This window comes from Sapajus apella, unplaced genomic scaffold (assembly GCF_009761245.1).
Source record: "Sapajus apella isolate SASKATOON/1434 unplaced genomic scaffold, GSC_monkey_1.0 scaffold10, whole genome shotgun sequence".
NCBI classification, from domain to species: Eukaryota; Metazoa; Chordata; class Mammalia; order Primates; family Cebidae; genus Sapajus; species Sapajus apella.
Window position 1 is genome coordinate 38,378,489 of NW_022436950.1, and position 19,726 is coordinate 38,398,214.

Genomic DNA, 19,726 nt, shown 5'->3' on the forward strand with positions numbered 1-19,726 from the left:
ACCAAAGGTGGCCAGAAACATAAAGGGCAATTTTTTAAAAGTGGCATGTGATTATATGAAGGACCTTATGCTCTTGTCTTAGTTAAGCTTTTTTTGTCTTTTTCACAAAAGATTATTTCATATTTTCTCCTTAAATTACTTCATAAATACTGTCTTAAAACTAGTAGTTTTATAGAGTTGGGAAACTATGATGTGTTATGATTATAATTATTATTAATAGCACTATATTTCTCTATTTAAAGGTATTTCATTTTTAGTCATTTTTTAAAATGACCTGGGTGGAAACTATAGAGATTTAATGTGCCAAATTTGTGGTTACAGGAGAGCTCAAATAGGAATTTAAAATAGTAATTTAGCCTGGAGATGATACTTTTTATTTTATTTTATTTTTTATTTTTTTGAGACAGAGTCTCGCTCTGTTTCCCAGACTGGAGTGCAGTGGCATGGTCTCGGCTCACCACAACCTCCACCCCCTGGGTTCAAATGATCCTCCTGCCTCAGCCTCCTGAGTAGCTGGGACTACAAGCATGCACCACCATGCCTGGCTAATTTTTGTATTTTTAGTAGAGACGGGGTTTCACTATGTTGGCCAGGCTGGTCTCGAACTCCTGACCTCAGCTGATCCACCCGCCTTGGCCTCCCAAAGTGCTGGGATTACAGGCATGAGCCACTGAGCCCGTCCCACTCAGCTAATTTTTTAAAATTTCTTTGTAGAGATGGAAGTCTCGTGCTGTGTTTCCCAGGCTGGTCTCAAATTCCTGGCCTCAAGCGATCCTGTCACCTCAGCCTCTCAAAGTGCTAGGACTATAGGTGTGAGCCACCTTTAAACTTCATATACCATTGGATCATGCCTGCCTCTCCATCCGCAACTCTTGCCCTTTGTACTCTGTACTCCAGACCACTTGGATCTTCTTTTAGATTCTATAACTTCCTGTGCTTTTTCTTGCCACAGGACCTATTATATAAGTGGTTCCCTCTTCCTAGAAGGTTCTCTTTCTGTTCCCCTTAACTCTATGGATCCTTGATACATACAACTTAAGCAGTACCTCAAAGATGCCTCTTTTGATTCCTTAGTCAATGTTTGGCTCGTTTGTTTTGTGCTTTTGCCTGTCTTTCTTTCTTACCCTTCATCTCTGCAAAAATATATTTGTTTTTCTCCACTAGGTAAGTGGTTCATTAAAGTGGGTTTACATCTGGATTTGTTTACTATTATATTTCCAGATCCTAGCATAATGGCTGCCGTATAGTTGGTGCTTAAGAAATATTTATGGAATGAATCAATTTCTTACTGAATCCCTCTTTAGCTTTTTGGCAGCTGCCTACTTGGGCACTGAGAAACTTCGAGGGGCGACTACCTTAGTATTTAAATAGAATTACAGTTTACATCCACTGTACAGCTTGCTTTTTCTACTTGGGCATTCTTCCATTTTATTTATTTATTTATTTATTTATTTATTTATTTATTTATTTATTTATTTAGAGACAGAGTCTCACTCTGTTTTCTAGGGTAAAGTGCAGTGGTGTGAACACAGCTCACTGCAGCCTTGACCTCCTAGGCGCAAGGGATCCCCCTGCCTCAGCCTCCTGAGTAGCTGAGACTATAGGTGTGCACCACTACACCCAGCTAATTTTTAAATTTTTTTTATACAGACGGGATCTCACCATGTTGCCCAGGGCGGTCTGGAACCCCTGGGCTCAGTCCTTCCCCCTCATCCTTCCAGTTCTGGGATTACAGTTATGAGCCACTGTGCCTGGCTGTTTTCCTGTTTTAGAAAATTTGTGGATCTATTTTCTTCAGAGGCCTTATTTTGTATAGTCCATATATGTTTGTAATCATTTTGCTGAATATGTAACCCTTGCTTTCTAGTTTATCTAGCTTTGTCATTTATAATTTCTCTTGGTTCGTTTTATGATGTGTAGCTTATTCTGGTTATGTATTTGGTAAGAGTGTAGACTGCGTTTGTCTGGATAATGTGCAACTTGATTTTACTCAGGATACTTGTCTTTACCACTTTGAAGTATAATTAGCTTGGGAAAATATGAAAACATTAGGATAATAGATTTCAAATGTATCATTAAACATAAAACTTACTTTGATTTTATTTTGTTTTATTTTTGAGCCAAGGTCTGGCTCTGTTGCCCAGACTGGAATGCAGTGGCACAGTCATAGCTCACTGCAGCCTCTATCTCCTGTGCTCAAGCTATCCTCTGACCTTATCCTACCAAGTAGCTAGAACTGCATGTGCACGCCACCACACCTGGCTAATTTTCTTGATTTTTAGTAGAGACAAGGTCTCACTATGTTGCCAGGCTTGTCTTGAACTCCTAAGCTCAAGTGATTCTCCTACCTCAGCTTCCCAAAGTGTTGAGATTTGTAAGTTCATGGTGGTGAGCCACCATGCTGAGCTAGAACTTACTCCTGAAAAATTTTCTTTTAATTGCGCTCCAAACTAAAACAAGCCTCCTTATCTAAAATGTATACTAGATTAATTTCTCTTGGTGAAAAGCACCTAACATTTATTTCCGGTTGTTTCTGTAAGTACTGCTATCCTCAGCTTCAATGCTTTTTTCTTTTAGAGATAAAAGAGGAGTAGAAGGTAAAAGAAAATGCTGGGATCTGACCGCTGTGTTGTGGAAGAATGGTTATCAGAATTCAAGGTAAATTAGATTGGAGATCAGAATGTATTATATTATTCTATTTGTCAGTGATTCAAACAGTGAATATATGCTCTATGGAGAAACATATACAAATATGGTAGGAGTAGAAATGACAAAATACAAAATAACATGTTTCTATAATTGCAGTTCTTAAACATGATACTAATATACATAAAGGCTAGAAGGTGATATGTAAAAATGAAAATAGTTGTTAGAATTGCTGAGATGACATTTTAAAAATATATTCAGTAAATGAGAAGATCCACCAAGCTTTAATAAGACACAAAAATAGGATTTGGGCCTATGTTTTTCCATACTGTAATTAAAAAATAGTTTAGATGGAAAAGAATGTAATTTATGAATTATATGGAAATAAATGTTTTGGCAAAACATGAATGCAAGAATTGAAACATCCTACATTTTTTTTAGATTAATTTAAGATGGCTCATTTCAGGAAATCTTGGTATAATGTGTGATTTCTAATCAGTATTTATAGTTGAGTAGAAGAATTGTATACTATAACTCCTAACCTAATTTGTTTGAACTCTGATGGTTCTTTCTTTTCTTTTTTATTGAGATGGAGTCTTGATCTGTCACCCAGGCTGGAGTGCAGTGGCATGACCTTGGCTCACTGCGATCTCCATCTCCTAGATTCAAGCGATTCTTCTACCTCAGCCTCCTGAATAGCTGAGTTACAGGCGCGTGCCACCGTACCCAGCTAATTTTTGTATTTTTAGTAGAGACAGTGTTTCACTATGTTGGCCAGGCTGATCTTGAATTCCTGACCACAAGTGATAACGCTCGCCTTGACCTCCCAAAGTGCTGGGAGCCTATTTCTTTATATTAATTGTTTTTACTTTTCTTACTTGAGTTTATTATGAATCTATTCAAGAACTACTTGTGTAAAATAAAGTTCCTGACTTCTAAAGCGTTAAGTTCACTTTTGTTTTGCTTTTGTGGTTTCTTTTAGGCATTACCTGACACTCAGATCACCAGTTACGCAGCAACTTTACACCGGAAAAAAACACTTGTACCAGCTCTCTATAAAGTTATTCAAGATTCGAATAATGAGGTAGGAGAGCTCAAGAAAAATAATTTCTACATAGTGACATGAAATATGTATGTCAAAACACATAAATTTTAAGTTTTATAGTTTTCTCTCCTTATGGATCTGGAAAATTTTCTTTCTGCCATTTTTCATTCTGATAGTTGCTTTGGCTTTCCCCATTCTCTGCCTTTCCATGTTTTGAAATGTTTTGGTCAAATTTTTTCCTGTTGAGGGTGCAGTATGTTTTGATTCTTGATTTGTGTGACCATCATTTCAGTGGATTATTTATTTAATTTGAGACTTTTCTGTTTCCTGTTCTGGAATGTTTCCTGCTCTGGAAGCCATATGTTAACTATATACTGATTTAGCTTTATTTATCTTAAGTATTCTTACAGTTATTTTACTGATAATATATAACTAGGCATAAAAACTCTAATCAGTGAAATCAAACTGAACACAAAATGATGCTGCTAGTAAATTTAGCCTGAAAAGGATCAGAGGAAGCACTTTTTAATCTAAATAGTCAAGATCAATAAACTTAGAGTAAGAGTTTGTATTGTTTAACCTGTGATAAAAGGAAAAAGTGTAGTTATTGAATCTGTATGTTAACTTATGCAAAATACACACATTATCTTTCCATTAACACAGTAGTATAACATACAGTTTTATCACCACTGGATTCATGTATGCTTAAAATGAAAATGAAAGGAACACACAGGAAAGTAGCTTCTTATCTTCCCAGATACAGCCTCCAAGAGTGCCTCTGCTGTGTACTGGAGTGAGTTTGAAGAAGTTCAGGTAATCCTCTCCTAACCAGCAGCTTAACTTAAAGTGCATCTTCATTTTTGTTCTATCACTAAAAGCTTGCTTATTGACCACCTTCTTTCCTGTCTCCTAAATTGCTGGCTCTCTGTTAGACTTGCATCTGTTGCTATTTGTAGCAGCAATTGCAGGATTCATTTGCTGCTTTTTCTCTTGCAGTGTATTTCTGAATGTTTTATAACTCTGGGTATGCGTAATGTACATATATGCATATCCATATCAGTCAAGAATTTTCAGAATTCTTTGTTTGAATAATGAATGTGTGTATTCCCTACCCCTTGTTTTGTGCTGTCTTACCCTTTAATCTTTGCTTATTACAATTTATTTGTTTTGATGCTTTCTCTTTAGATTGTAAGCTCTTCATGGGCCGTGGTCAGATAGTCTTTATTTGTTACTTCCCTAGAATCTAGTATTTTGTCATGTACATAATGAATATAGAATAATATTGATTGGAAGGAAAGTGCAGTACAAAATGAGATTCTAAAATGACATTTTCATTAGAGCTCACAAATGTACAAGAAGTACCCTTTTCCTATTTTTTGTTTAATACTTTGGAAGCTATTATATTTAAAAAGCTATTCTCATTACCTTCTGTTGTCATATTTCATAATAAAGTATGGGACTTTGGGGGTCTCATGGCTAGAAATGGAAAAATTACAACTTGAGAGATGTGAGCTTAAGATCCAGCATTCATTACAATCAACCAGTTGCTAGAGCAGGTCTGAGTTTCTCTCCTGTCTCCTGTCAGGTTAGAAGGTTCTAACCATGTGTTCAGACTTCAGAAAAACAGAATGATAAATTCTATAGAATCTCAAAACAATTCTGGACTTCAGTCATAGAAGTCCTGATTTTAATCCTGATTTTGTTATATTCTGAAAGAAACAAACATACTATTTAGGTAACAAGAAATTATTTTGGAAAATTGTTATGTGCCATATTTAATACAAATTAGAACTTACATAATAGTCTTACATTTTTGCTTTAAAGACCATAAAAGTTCTTCAGAATGTATATTTCCTAGAAGTTTAGTATTACATGTCATGGTCAATCTGTGTTACAGCTTCAGTTTTAATCTCTAGACCAACATACTGCTTTATTTTTCTCCAGTTCTCACTTTCAGATCTCTTAGTCACTCTAGCAGTTCTATTTCACAGAAACCTCTAATCCATTAACCCTGTAACTTTTTCATGATTTGAATGCCTTTCCTCCTCTCCTCAGTGTCTCACTTCTCACTTTTTCTAACCAAATTTTCATGGCCCGTCATTACAGTTATTTTCTTGCACACATTCTTAGCTCCTTTGCCTCTCATTCCCTTAATTCATATTCATAATATCAACATGGGATGAAACCCAGCCATCCATTTATGCCATACCTGTACCTGGGCAGTTGAACATGCCTAGAGAAAGCACAATTTCATTGATTTTCCTCCACTTTAAATTTAGGACTACAAATTTCAAATTGGCACACAAAATGTAGCTTTGCAGTCTTTACTTTATGGGTAGACTGTTTCACTGTTCATTTTACATCTTCTCCTTCTTCTTCATTTTCAGTTTGTTTTCTGTGTCATTTTAAAAAAGAAGAAAATATTTGGAAACTTTCATATTTTCCCATTCAAATCTACCACTCTATAGCACTCTGTTGCCTTTTCTACTGTTTAGTGGGTGAAGTGTCTCAGGTTGTATCAAAAGCCATATCTTCTTCTTAGCCCTGGATCCCGTCTTCTCTAGCTACCTTGAGGACTCTGGTACTGCAATTATTCCTTCTCTCTTCCATCACTGATCTTTTTTTCTTTCCCTGATGAGTGGAATATGGTAAACAGCCATATTCTATTTTTTAAAAACTTTGAGCTTAACTCCTATTATATTATCTACTCCATTTCTCTGTCCCTATTCACAGATGAACTTCATAAAGAATTGCTTATTCATAGCCTCTGTCTACTTGTCTCCATTTCTTCACCTCACACTCTTTAACCCACTCAAGTTAGGCTTCATCTTCATTATTCCACTCAAAATACTCTCAGTGTGTTCATCAAATAGCATGTCTTTTAGTAATTATCATGTCAAAACAGTGTTTGCTAAATTTGGGAAACGTGTCAGTTATGATTTTTTCTAATCCAAGGATAATAATTTTTAATACTTTTTGATGTGGGTTGTGGTGCCATTTAAGGGAGGTCAGAAGCATTTATTATATTAAGAATTTGAGAACATGGTGCTATGATACATATGCTTCGACTTAAAGCTATTTATTTATTTTTTTTCCTGAGACAAGGTCTTACTCTGTATCCCATGCTGGGGTACAGTGGCACCATTATATCTCACTGTAACCTCAAACTCCTGGACTCATGTGATCCTCCAGCCTCAGCTTCTCAATTAGCTACAAGCACATGCTACCACACCCTGCTAATTTTATTTTTTATTTTGTAAAGACAGGGTCTCACTGTGTTACCCAGGCTGGTCTTGAACTCCTGGGCTCAAGTGATCCTCCTGCCTTGGCCTCCCAAAGTGCTGGGATTACAGGCATGAGCTACTGAGCCTGGGCCACAATAAAAGATTTTAACACATAGCATTAGCATTTTTTTTTTTTTTAAGACAGGGTCTCACTTTTTCACCCAGGCTGGAGTGCAGTGACTCGAACACAGCTCACTATAGCCCAACCTCCTGGGCTCAAGCAATTCTTCTGCCACAGCCCCCCAAAAATAGCTGGCACTACCTGGGCGTATGCCACCACACTGGCTAATTTTTGTAGTTTTTGTAGAGACAATGTTTTGCCACATTGTACAGGCTAGTCTCAACTCCAGGGCTCCAGCGATCAGCCTGCTTCAGCCTCCCAAAGTGTTGGGATTACAGGCCTGAGCCACCCCACCCGACTGGCAAGTTTTTAACAGTCTTACTGATTAAAAGTTACTGAATTGCCAACATCTGTCCTCCCTGACTCACTTTAAAAAAAACAGAATAATAATGTTCTTCACTGTGCTTAATTAAAATATAGTGTCCCACATGCCAGTGTATGTTGCTACTGAGAAAGAGGAGTTTAAGGTCTTCGTAAAAGAAAATCATCATGCTGGGCATGGTGGCTCACACCTGTAATCCCAGCACTTTGGGAGGTCGAGGTGGGCAGATCACAAGGTCAGGAGAAGAAGACTATCCTGGCCAACATGGTGAAACCCTATCTCTACTAAAAATACAAACATTAGCTGTGCTTGGTGGTGCACACCTATAGTTCCAGCTACTCTAGAGTCTGAGGCAGAAGAATTGCTTGAACCCAGGAGGCAGAGACTTCACTGAGTGAGCCAAGATCGTGCCATTGCACTCTAGCCTGGGCGACAGAGCGAGACTCTATCTCAAAAAAATAAAAAAGAAAGAAATTCATCATAATTGTACCATGTTCCATAAAGTTTAGGGGAGGCAATCTTTGGAGAGTTTTTTTACTAAAAAGACTGAGTTTGAAATATGAGTATGAATTTTTACTAAACAAAATTTGTGAGAGCAACAAATTTTGTGTGTGTGTGTGTGTGTGTTTGTTTTGAGAAGGAGTCTTCCTCTTGTCACCCAGGCTGGAGTGCAATGGCACCATCTTAGCTCACTGCAACCTCTGCCTTCTGGATTCAAGCAATTCTCCTGCTTCAGCCTCCTGAGTAGCTGGGATTATAGGTGTCTACCACCATGCCCGGCTAATTTTTTTATTTTTAGTAGAGACGGTGTTTTAGCATGTTGGCCAGGCTGGTCTCGAACTCTTGACTTCGTGATCCACTCACCTTGACCTCCCAAAGTGCTGGGATTCCAGGCGTGAGCCACCGTGCCCGGGAGAGAGCAAAAGTTTTTTACTTCTCCTGAAGAATTGAATATTGCTCTCAGTATTTAAGAAAGATGCCAGCAACTGAAAGTTTCCAAAAGTTTATTACTTGTTCATTATTGGCACTACATGGAATACACTGTTTTATAATTAAACAATCCATACCTCCATTCTAATATAAGAAATGTGGTAGAGTGGAAACATCAACTTGATGTCAGAATACCTGAATTTAGTGTCTTATTTCACCACTAACTTCAACGACATTTGACAAACTGTCTGACTAGTCTAGACTTTCAGTGTAAGGGGAGAGTTGGAATTTTTTTTTCTTTTGTGTCAGTCTTGCTCTGTTACCCAGGCTGGAGTGCAGTGATGCTATCATGGTTCAATGCAGCCTCAAACTCCTGAGCTCAAGCCGTCTGCCCTCTTCAACCTCATGAATAGCTGGAGCTACAGATGTGCACCTTCACACCCAGCCTCTGGAATATTTTTTAAGATTTTAAAAACTGTTCTGATAGTGATTTCACATAAAGGACTTAGTGTTTACTAGACTAGGATCTGTATGTTTGTAAATGTTTTAAGCTTTAGAGTTTTTCTAGAGCTAAGCCTAACTCTTCTAAATATATTAACTGACATGGATTTGTTAAATTTTTATTTATTTATTTATTTATTTATTTTGTTGTTAAATTTTTATAATCACGAGAGTGACTTTTTATCATAGAGTGTTAGATTATTACAGATGTATGTAATTGTATTCAAGCAGATTTCCAAATGTATATGTATTATTTTAATAATTCAGGATAGAGGAAAGCATATGAAATTACTGAACTGTTCTTTTTTTTTTTAAAGCGTTAGTGTTAAACTTTAACAATTATTTTATAGTCTCTTGTCAGCATTTTATATGAATTTTAAAGTCATAGACAGTTTTGTGCAGCCTATGGTTACTCCAGCAAACGTATTCCAAATTGGCAGTACATATTTAGGGAAAAGTGGGGATGTTTATTTTAACTGCTCATTTTCTGCAGTTTTTTAGGTCATGAAGTTTTTCATAAGTCATATTGTGTGATATTATATGAAAAATTAGCCAGTTGAACACTGAAAAAGCTATTTCTGTATAATTTTCTCCTTTTTAAAATCTTTCACATAAACACAATAAGCAAAATTTAAGTCAGTTTTAAAACAGTGTGCTTTACTTGTATGTATTTTAAATATTAGCTAGAATTTTGGATGCATAAATATGTATTGCAAAAATCCCTTCTCCTACTGAGTGGTATATAATTTGTTTTAATGGAACGTGGACACTTTAATGAATTTTGTATTACAATGAAGACACTGAACACTTAGTGAAAATTACATCAGTACAATAAACTGATTCCACAGAACACTTATAAATGCATACATTTTCCTCCAAAGACACGTTTTTCACAGAAATGATTAACAAATGTTAAGTAACAAATGAGTTACACAGAATCCTTCATATTCCAAAATATGTACAAAATTTTTGACTCTACAGAAATTGATTGGCAGTGGTTGAAAAAAAGAGTTGCTTTGCCTAACAACATGGCTCTTACAAAATTCTGTATCAATACAAACTTTTCAGTAAGAGTGGTATATAATTTGTTTAAATCATAGTCTCAGTTGAGATTTTAAGTTTATTGCCAACAATATTATTCAAAATTATTTTATTCAATGGAAAGTTTTTTAAAATGGAGGATAGTAAGAGTTGGTTAGAAAGGGAAATTCTTCTCAAATGTAAACGTAGTACATTGGCTAAAGGACTAATAATCTAGTAAATTTAATAGTACAGTATACTGAATGGTACATTAATATATGGGCACAAAAGAATTTTTATAGTTAGTGGATTGATCAGTTTAATATGTGGTCTCTTTACACAAAGGTTTTGGTTAAATTAACTCAAAATGTGGAGAAATTAATATTAAGACTCTTTTAAAAATATTATACAGATATATGTACCTTAAAAAAAAAAAACACAACCAAAAGAATTGAAATGACCAATGCACTTTATTTTCCTTTTAGCTCCTGGAGCCTGTCTGCCACCAGCTGTTTGAGCTCTATCGTAGCTCAGAGGTTCGACTTAAGAGGTTCACACTGCAGTTCTTGCCAGAATTGATGTGGGTTTATTTACGGCTTACAGTTAGCCGAGACAGACAGAGTAATGGTTGCATTGAAGCACTTCTATTAGGAATTTACAATTTGGTAAGTTGATGATGACAATTCGAGAAATTTTAAGTACTTTTTAAGGTCCTCTGAAATAATACTTAAGGAATGTTTAGAGGAAAATAAATTGGCTGGACACTGTGGCTTACGCCTGCAATCCCAACATTTTGGGAGGCCAAGGCAGGCAGATCACCTGAGGTCAGGAATTCAAGACCAGCCTGGCCAACATGGTGAAACCCTGTCTCTACTAAAAAGACAAAAATTAGTCAGGCATGGTGTTGTGTGCTTGTAATCCCAGGCATGGTGTTGTGTGAGGCAGGAGAATCACTGGAACCTAGGAGGTGGAGGCTACAGTGAGCTGAGATCGCACCACTGCACACCAGCCTGGGCAACAGAGTGAGACTTCATCTCATAGATAGATAGATAGATAGATAGATAGATAGATAGATAGAGGCTGGACATAGTAAATCATGTCTATAATTCTAGCACTTTGGGAGTCCAAACTGGGAGGATCACTTGAGCCCAGGAATTTGAGACTAACCTGGGCAGCTTGACCAAACCTCGTCTCTATAAAAAATTAGCTGGGCATAGTGGCACATGCCTTTAGTGAATACCTCTTGGAGCCCAGGAAGTCAAGGATGCAGTGAGCCTTGATTGTGCCACTATGCTCCACCCTGGGCAACAGAGCAAGACCCCGTTTCAAAAAAAAAGATAAAACAATTCAAATGTCTATAAGCATAATTTGTTTGAAGTAATTAGGTTGAGTACAGAGGTAGGTATTGATAATGCATTTTTTTGATAATGTATTTTATAAAGTATGTAAAACTACTATAATTTGATAGCATTATTAATATTTATTTCTTAAGTTTTTTTATTTGACCAATATTTATGAATGTTTTTGAATGTATGGCATTGAGTTGGACACTGAAAATATGGAGAATTACATGTGTGACACCTACTTTTAGGAAACTCTTGCTGTGCTCGAAAAGGCATGTTTACAGAAATAATAATGCAGTTTGTGTAATAAGAGGATTTTAGAGAGAAACTTAGATGTTAGCTGAAGTTATCATGGCAAGCTTTATTGAGGTAATGGCATCTAAGCTGAGCTTTATGAAGAGGTATAGTTTTGGTCCGTTGGAATGAGGAGAAGGTGAGGTTTCAGGAAGCAGCTATCAAATGAACATAAGCAGAGAGGCAAGAGAGTCAAGTCATGTCCTGGAAATAGAAAGTAATTCTGTTTGAAGCACAGAGCATATATGCAAGCTGGAAACGACAATTTTGTATCAGTTTGAGAGAGTCTTTTTAAAGTGAAGAGTTTAGGTTTAGATTCTCTTTAAAGCAATTAGAGGGTTTTGAACAGAATTGTATTATATATTAGGAAAATTAATCTGGTGGTATGCAGAGAGACTCTGGAATTATAAATTGAATGTAATCATCACTCCTTATATTTTAAAGGATATTTACATAATTAAGAAGAATGAGGCAAATGGACACGGGATTTCTGTTTCTCTGAGGGGAGGACATCAGTTACAGGAAAAAAAGTCCATATAGTATTATAGCATGTTATGATTTTTAAAATCTTAGTAAGAACACAGTGGAAACTTGAGGGAGAAATGAAACCATGAGCACTTCTGAGATACTAGGAGTTTTACATGGAACTTGAAGATTGAGACTTGATTACTTCTACAAAATGGGGAGGGTATGCTAGAAAAGTTACAAAGACTATATGAAACAAGGTGAAAAGGTGAGAGAGTTTAGGAACATGGGAACATGTACGTAGCACTTTTCTGAAGACTTGGGCAGCAAGCACCTTTTCTTGTGTAATGCAAGGAAATAAAATAGCACAGCATCATATTTCCACTCCCATGTGCCTCTGTACAAAGTTGAGCAGTTACCTGAATTCATCAATGAAGAATCGTGAATTTTATGAATGTGTTTTGGAGTCATTGAGTGGGGTAGCGACTTAGAAACCAAAGTGTTATTTGTCATAAAAGTTGTAAATTGTTAATAGTTATTTGATAATCTATTATGTATTTGATAGTAGATGAAACTCTTTTCTTCTAAGGAATTAAGTACCGTAAACATTATTATTCTATTTTTTCTCATGATGTCCAGTTAAGCACCATTGGTATTGAAATTTCTGCCCCTTGAAGTCTTACATTTTGTTTATTTAGTATACATTGTAAACAAATACTCCACATAATAAAGTTTAGTTTTATAACTGAAAAGTAGTAAATATAAGAAAATTGAATCTCATGGTAAATATTCTTCACTTATGGTAAATATTCTTCTGTACCAGTGCTCACTCCTCTAAGTATTAGTTACTTTAAAAAATCGTTAACAAACATTTCCATCACTAGAAGTCTGAAGGAAGGAGCATGGGCTTTAGAATGACTTATATTCAGTTCAGAACCATGCCCTGCCACTTACTGGCTGCTTTAACTTTAGGCAAGTTACTTAATATCTTGACTTCAGTTGTAGCATAGGTAAAAAAGAAAACATTGTTAGTAGGACTAAAAACAATTTGAAGAATTCATCATGCTGCCTAGGGTGTTTATAAATGTTCATCATTATTATTACCATCAAAATTAAAAGTAGATTTGAAAAAAAGTGAAAACGGGTGTAGGATGAAATTCTCTGCTTTCCTAACTTCCCTGAATTTTTTTTTTCAAGTAGGAAATTTGTTTTATATATCACTATGTTTCCTATAGTGCTTACCAGCAGATACTTAGTAAATGTTTGTTGATTTAATAATGAAGTTTGGTATTTTAGATTATGCTTAGCATTAAGCTATCATTTTTATTAATGTGTTTCATGTAATAAAATTCAATAATGGGACACATGAAGCAAACATTTTGCAAAGTGTCATGTTTGACAAGTTGTTGGCATAACTTGTTGGTGCTGTGGTTCAATTATCTTTTGAGAATGCAAAATTAGTACACTATGGAAAAATCCTCAATTATGTGTCGGAAATGTAACCCTAGGCTTTGGGTGCCTTTTAATTCCCCTGATATCTGTGTTCTTTCTTTTCTGTGGTTCTCAGTTTTTCTTAGTCACACCAGGAGTTGCCCATATTATAATTTTTTTTTTTTTTTTTGAGACTGAGTTTCCCTCTGTCACCCAGGCTGGAGTGCAGTGGAACAGTCTCGGCTCTCTGCAACGTCCGCCTCCCGGGTTCAAGTGAATTCTCCTGCCTCATCCTCCCAAGTAGCTGGGATTACAGGCATGTGCCACCACGTCCAGCTAATTTTTGTATTTTTAGTAGAGACTGGGTTTTGCCATGTTGGCCAGGCTAGTCTCGAACTCCTGACCTCAAGTGATACTGCCTGCCTCAGCCTCCCAAAGTGCTGGGATTCAGGAATGAGTTACTGTGCCCAGCCTGATGTTTCTTCTTTTTAGGTCATGCAGCTACTTAGTCTCTGACTACCTACCATGTGGGTCTGGTAAGGGTAGTCTTCTGTCTTTGAATTTTATACCAGTGATGTATGTTAGTATGAGTTGTAAGAGACATAGACGAAAATAAGACAGTGGGGAAAAGGATTGCACAGTTTTCACGCCTCTGATTGCCATCATCTGTAGGCACATGTTTATTTATAACAGGAATATTGGAGGTGCCAAAGACTGGAGAAATGAAGAATACCATTGTCCATTGTCCTTTTTATGAAAATAAAGTGCTTTTTTAAAAAATCACAAAAACTTTCTTATAGTTTAGTAAAAATTACTAAATATGAATTTATTTTAATGACTTAGACTAATAATCTTTTTTGTTTGTTTGTTTTTGAGAGAGGCTATCACTCTGTCACCCAGGCTGGGTTGCAGTGGGGGAATCTCAGCTCACTGCAACCTCCACCTCCCAGGCTCAAGGTATCCTCCCACCTCAGCCTCCTGGGCAGCTGGGACTACAGGTCTGCGCTACCATGCCCAGCTAGTTTTTGTATTTTTTGTAGAGACAGGGTTTTGCCATGTTGCCTAGGTTGGTCTCAAACTCCTAAGCTGAAGCGATCTGCCTGCCTTGGCCTCCCAAAGTGTTTGAATTACAGGCGTGAGCCACCAAACCTGGCCCAATAATTATTAATTGTGGCTAATTTCAGGTCATTAGTTTATTACTGAATGATTGAAAGAGTTTCTTTTATTCAAGATTCATTCTTAAATGTTCTCGCCATTTTTTTAAAAAAGGATAACTGTGAGGTGTTGTATTTGTTAATTAACTTGATTGTGATAATCATTTCACAGTGTATACATATATCAAAACATCATGTTGTATGTCATAAATATGTAATTTTCATTTGTCAGTTATACCTCAGTAAATCTGGAAAAAAATCATTCTGTGTTAAATCAATGTGTTTTTCTTATTTTTGTAAGTGTGAATCTCTTGGATAAGACCTTTTAATTTTAATCTGTTTAGCATAGCCATGTTTGTGCTAAAAGATCTAATCACTTGTAATCCTATCGTGTATGTAAATTTAACATGAAAATTGAGTTGTTTGCCTGCTTCATGTCTTTGCTGTCATGTTGTATTTGGTTTAGTATAATATTGTACTCAATATCTATCTCTGTGGATTATAACTCTACTACCAAAGAGTACGAATTTGCTAACAAGTTAGAAAAGATAAACTAGGGTGGTAATATTTTTATCTATTACTATTTCTGAGAAGTCTTCCTACTGCCAACTATATATTCTGTAAATTAAGAAAGTAATTATTATTTCTTGTAGATCTGTGATTATTTCATTATCTTTGTATATTTTTTTGACTATAGGAAATTGCCGATAAAGATGGGAACAATAAAGTTCTGTCTTTCACTATCCCTTCCTTATCCAAGCCTTCAATATACCATGAAGTAAGTAACATCGGAAAGGTGAAATTATTTTAAATTATATTGAGTAACAAATTAAAAAGTCAGTTTCTTATTAGAGATAAATATTCCTAAAATATCTTTACTGATTTGCTTCTTAAAAGTGAATGTTTATTATTAGTGATGTAAGACTGAGCTGTGACGAGAGAGGCAGAAAATAATGAAAAATTTTCTCTAGTTTTTTGTTTTCTTATTCTTCTACCAGTATCAGTTTTTACTCTCATTAGTCTTCTTATGAATTTTAAAGAACATTCTTTATATTTTTATTTTTAATTTTTAAAATCTGATAAGCCTTAAAAATATTCTTGAATTTTTAAAGTCTTCCATACTACTTAGAAATCACCTATGTTAGATTGATTTGTTTGTTATTCTTTATTATTCTAGGAAAATAACTACTTAAAAGAATGTTGACACTCTAATTGTTGAATTTCAGTTTAGAGAAATCTAATTGCTGCATTCTAGGTATTCATTACATTATATTTTTTTGCTTATATCTATTTGGTTGAAGAATTTGAGAACACTGATAATCATGTAGATAAATGAAGCCTGTTAAGCTGAACTTTTTCTACTTTCTGTCTTTAATTAAAATCCAATAAGAAATCATTATGAATCAAACTTCTGGTCTGCAGTGGTCTTTATTGCCACTACACTAAGTTGTGAGGATAACATTTAAAGAAACTTTACTAGTAGTATAGACATTATATTCAATTTTCCTGTCAACACACAGTATCCTATCTCATAACTCTTTGCACTATTAATTTTCTTAATTCCCTGGGACTTTGTTTTGTGTTTAAAATAGAATGTCTCCCATCTAGCCAGGAATCATTTTAGCACAGAATATTTCTGAATAATAGATTTTAATTAAGTTCTATGTATCATGTTATGAAATAAAATGGAGAGTAGTAAAGTATTAATGAATTTTTTTTTTGAGATGGAGTCTCGCCCTGTCTCCCAGGCTAGAGTACAGTGGCTTGATCTCAACTCACTGCAACCTCTGCCTCCTGTGTTCAGGCAATTCTGCCTCAGCCTCCTGAGTAGCTGGAACTATAGGCACAGGCCATGACACCTGGCTAATTTTTTGTATTTTTAGTAGAGGTGGGGTTTCACCATGTTAGCCAGGATGGTCTCACCGTGTTAGCCAGGATGGTCTCGATCTCCTCACCTCGTGATCTGCCCGCCTTGGCCTCCCAAAGTGTTGGGATTACAGGCATGAGCCACCGTGCCCAGCCTGGTGGTTGTTTTAACTTTAGAAACATGAACTTAATTATGTTTGAGACATTTAAAGAGACATTTGGGCTGGGCGTGGTGGCTCATGCCTGTAATCTCAGCACTTTGGGAGGCCAAGGCGGGTGGATCACTTGAGGTCAGAAGTTTGAGACCAGCCTGGCCAGCATGGCGAAACCCCGTGTCTGCTAAAAATACAAAAAATTAGCTGGATGTGGTAGTAGATGCCTATAATCCTAGCTACTTGGGTGTCTGAGGCACAAGAATAACTTGAACCCAAAAGGCGGAGGTTTCATTGAGCTCAGATCATGCCACTGCATTCCAATCTGGGCGACAGAGTGAGATTCTGTCTCAAAAAAAAGAGAGATACTTGATCATTGTCTTCAACATTGTTGTATTATTTAATTATAAGCAGTTGTACTCTATTCTGGAATATGGACATTAAAGTGGATGTGTTTTTTCAGCAACTTTTCTTACTCCCCTAAATATAGATTTATTGCATAATCTTTTAAAAAATGTTTTTTAGTTTTATATTTTACAGGCAATTTCTACAAGAAGCTATAGAATTTATATAATTGAGAAATAGAAAAGATTCGGAATCTTTTCTGTGAAGAATGAGAAGAATAAATGATCTGAAACTGAATAAATAAAAAAATAAAACAAACTTTTGTGGAAAAGAAAATTAAATACTATTACATGATATAGATTTTTACCTCATGGTAGAGACATTGTCTCATACTGTACCTTATTTTTGTAGCCTTCAACAATTGGATCCATGGCTTTGACCGAAGGGGCATTGTGTCAGCATGATCTCATTAGAGTTGTTTACAGTGATCTTCATCCTCAGAGGGAAACATTCACTGCACAGAACCGGTAATGGTCAAAACTGTATATAGTAACAACTTGTATGTATGTATGCATGTACATATGAATGAATGACAGAGTCTCATTCTGTCACCCAGGCTGGAATGCAATTGCACAATTCTTCTGCCTCAGCCTCACAAAGTGCTGAGATTATAGGCATGAGCCACTGCACCTGGCCCATTTATTTATTTATTTATTTATTTATTTATTTATTTATTTAGAGACAGAATCTAGTTATGTTGCTCAATGTGATCCTCCCACCCTAGATTCCTGAGTAGCTGGAATTACAGGCATGCACCACTGCACTCAGCTAACAATTGTTCATTTATGCTTAGTAGTTAACTATAATTACTTCAGTCAAGTTTAGTATAAGAAGGGTCCAAACGGTAAATACATCGTAGTCATGAAATACCATTGTCTAATGTTTGGTATTATGTTATGGTCATCTTGTATAAAGCAGTGTAAAAAGTAAATGTGCAGTCAGTCAAACCAGGATTCATATTATAGTACTGCAATTTAGCAATTTCTGTCAGACAGTTAATCTGCTTTCTACACCTTGCTTTCTTGGATGTAGAATGGGATTTGTACCTGAAGTTTGAAAACTACAAAGTTTGAGGGACAGGTTCCAAAACTGTCCTCACTTCTGACATGAATTGACAGTTTTGGGAGTTCCCAAAACCAAACTCTTGTTTGATAATTTGCTAGAAGGACTCACTTCTAGCAAATTCACTGAAAGCCATTATACTCACAGTTATGGCTTATTACAGGGAAAGAATACAGACTAAAGTCAGCCAAAAGAGACACATATAGTAGAATATGAAAGATTTCAAACACAAAGCATCTGTTGTCCTTTCCTGTGAAGTCAGGATATATTACCCTCCTAGCATCAATGCATGACAGGAAACACAAAGTATTGCTAAGAAGGGAAGCTCATTTAAACTCTGCTTTTCAGAGTTTTTTATTGAGGCTTCATTATGTAGGCATGATTGATTAGGTTCATTGCCCACTTGGTTGATCTCAGCCTCCATGTGGACTGATGCAGCATGACCCAGAGCTACCACTTTAAATCACGTGGTAGTTCTTTCTTGAATGACCAACTCTACCCAAGAAAGTCAGATGTGGTCAGTCCAGCCCCAAGTTCTGGTGTTACCAGTCCCTGCCCTAACAAAGACTCACTTTATCAGATATGACATAGATTAACTTCCTAGGAGCAAAGGCTATATCTCTCTTTGGGGAAGGCCAGTTTATAAATGGTCTATGAATTATTATGGTTCAATTTAAGGTTTTTCAACTTTACAGTGGTATGAAAGCAATATGCATTCAGTAGAAACTTTACTTCAAGTACCCATGCAACCCTTCTCATTTTCACTTTCAGTACAGTATTCAGTTAATTACATGAGATACTCAATTTTATGATAAATATAAAATAGGCTTTGTGCTAGATGATTTTTGCCCAACTGTAGGGCTAATGTAAGTGTTCTGAGCACATTTAAAGTAGGCTGGACTATGCTATGATGTTCAGTAGGATAGGTGTATTAAATGCATTTTTGACTTACGATATTTTCAATTTACAGTGGGTTTATTGGTATGCAATTCCATCATAGGTCAAGGAACATCTGTGTTTACTATACAGGCTGTCTCCTGGTCTTTGGCCAAGGCTCAAAAATGATCACGTTTATCTGGGCATCTGCATTTTGTATAGCATTTATATGACAGCTACTATAATTTTGAATATGCCTAACACTTAGAGGAGCAAGTGTACGTTACAGATAGATTTAAAGATATAACTAATTCATCCTTTAACATTTGCATATATTTTCATATTTTTTGCACAAATTTGATTGCTTCACATCTCTTCTTGATCTACCTTGTGATAAACTTGTGCAGAACTATTTGTCACAGAAATTAGCTAATGATAGCTAAATCTAGTTCTTCCTTGGGGCAAATGATTTTCCGTTAGTGTTCATTCTAAGGAGGCTTTAACTCAATTTCCAATACATATGACAATATTATAACCTTACCAATGATGCCAGTATTATACCATGTCACAGGAGGGCAGTAAATGAAACCTGAAAAATAAGAACCAAAGAGACTGACACATTCATAGAGTACCAGTCAGTCATTAACAGTTATCCCAGTTCATCATCATATATGGCCAAAGTATCTCCCAGAGAGGTCACTCAAGTTTACAGACTTCTGTTCAACTTTATTAAGTTCTGAAAGCAGGAGTGGTCTCACAAACATGACTTTTACTCTTTCAGGCATATAGTATAATTGAGCTAATAGGAT

The 19,726-nt window shown here is 36.0% G+C and overlaps 1 protein-coding gene across 11 annotated transcripts in view; it reads left to right on the top strand.

The window, feature by feature from the left end:
• The window catches only part of FAM126B (family with sequence similarity 126 member B), a 76,334-nt gene that overhangs the window by 28,528 nt on the left and 28,080 nt on the right, over positions 1 to 19,726 (top strand). For 8 of the 11 annotated variants that reach the window (XM_032278697.1, XM_032278688.1, XM_032278689.1 and 5 more), the window contains 5 exons: positions 2,578 to 2,658; positions 3,629 to 3,730; positions 10,355 to 10,534; positions 15,254 to 15,334; positions 17,331 to 17,446. In XM_032278697.1, the coding sequence (XP_032134588.1) occupies positions 2,608 to 2,658; positions 3,629 to 3,730; positions 10,355 to 10,534; positions 15,254 to 15,334; positions 17,331 to 17,446 (530 nt within the window). In that variant the 5' untranslated portion in view covers positions 2,578 to 2,607. Of the gene's footprint in view, positions 1 to 790; positions 811 to 2,577; positions 2,659 to 3,628; positions 3,731 to 4,448; positions 4,505 to 10,354; positions 10,535 to 15,253; positions 15,335 to 17,330; positions 17,447 to 19,726 lie in introns of those variants that run through there. The other 3 variants (XM_032278698.1, XM_032278699.1, XM_032278696.1) reach the window with 2 other exon arrangements.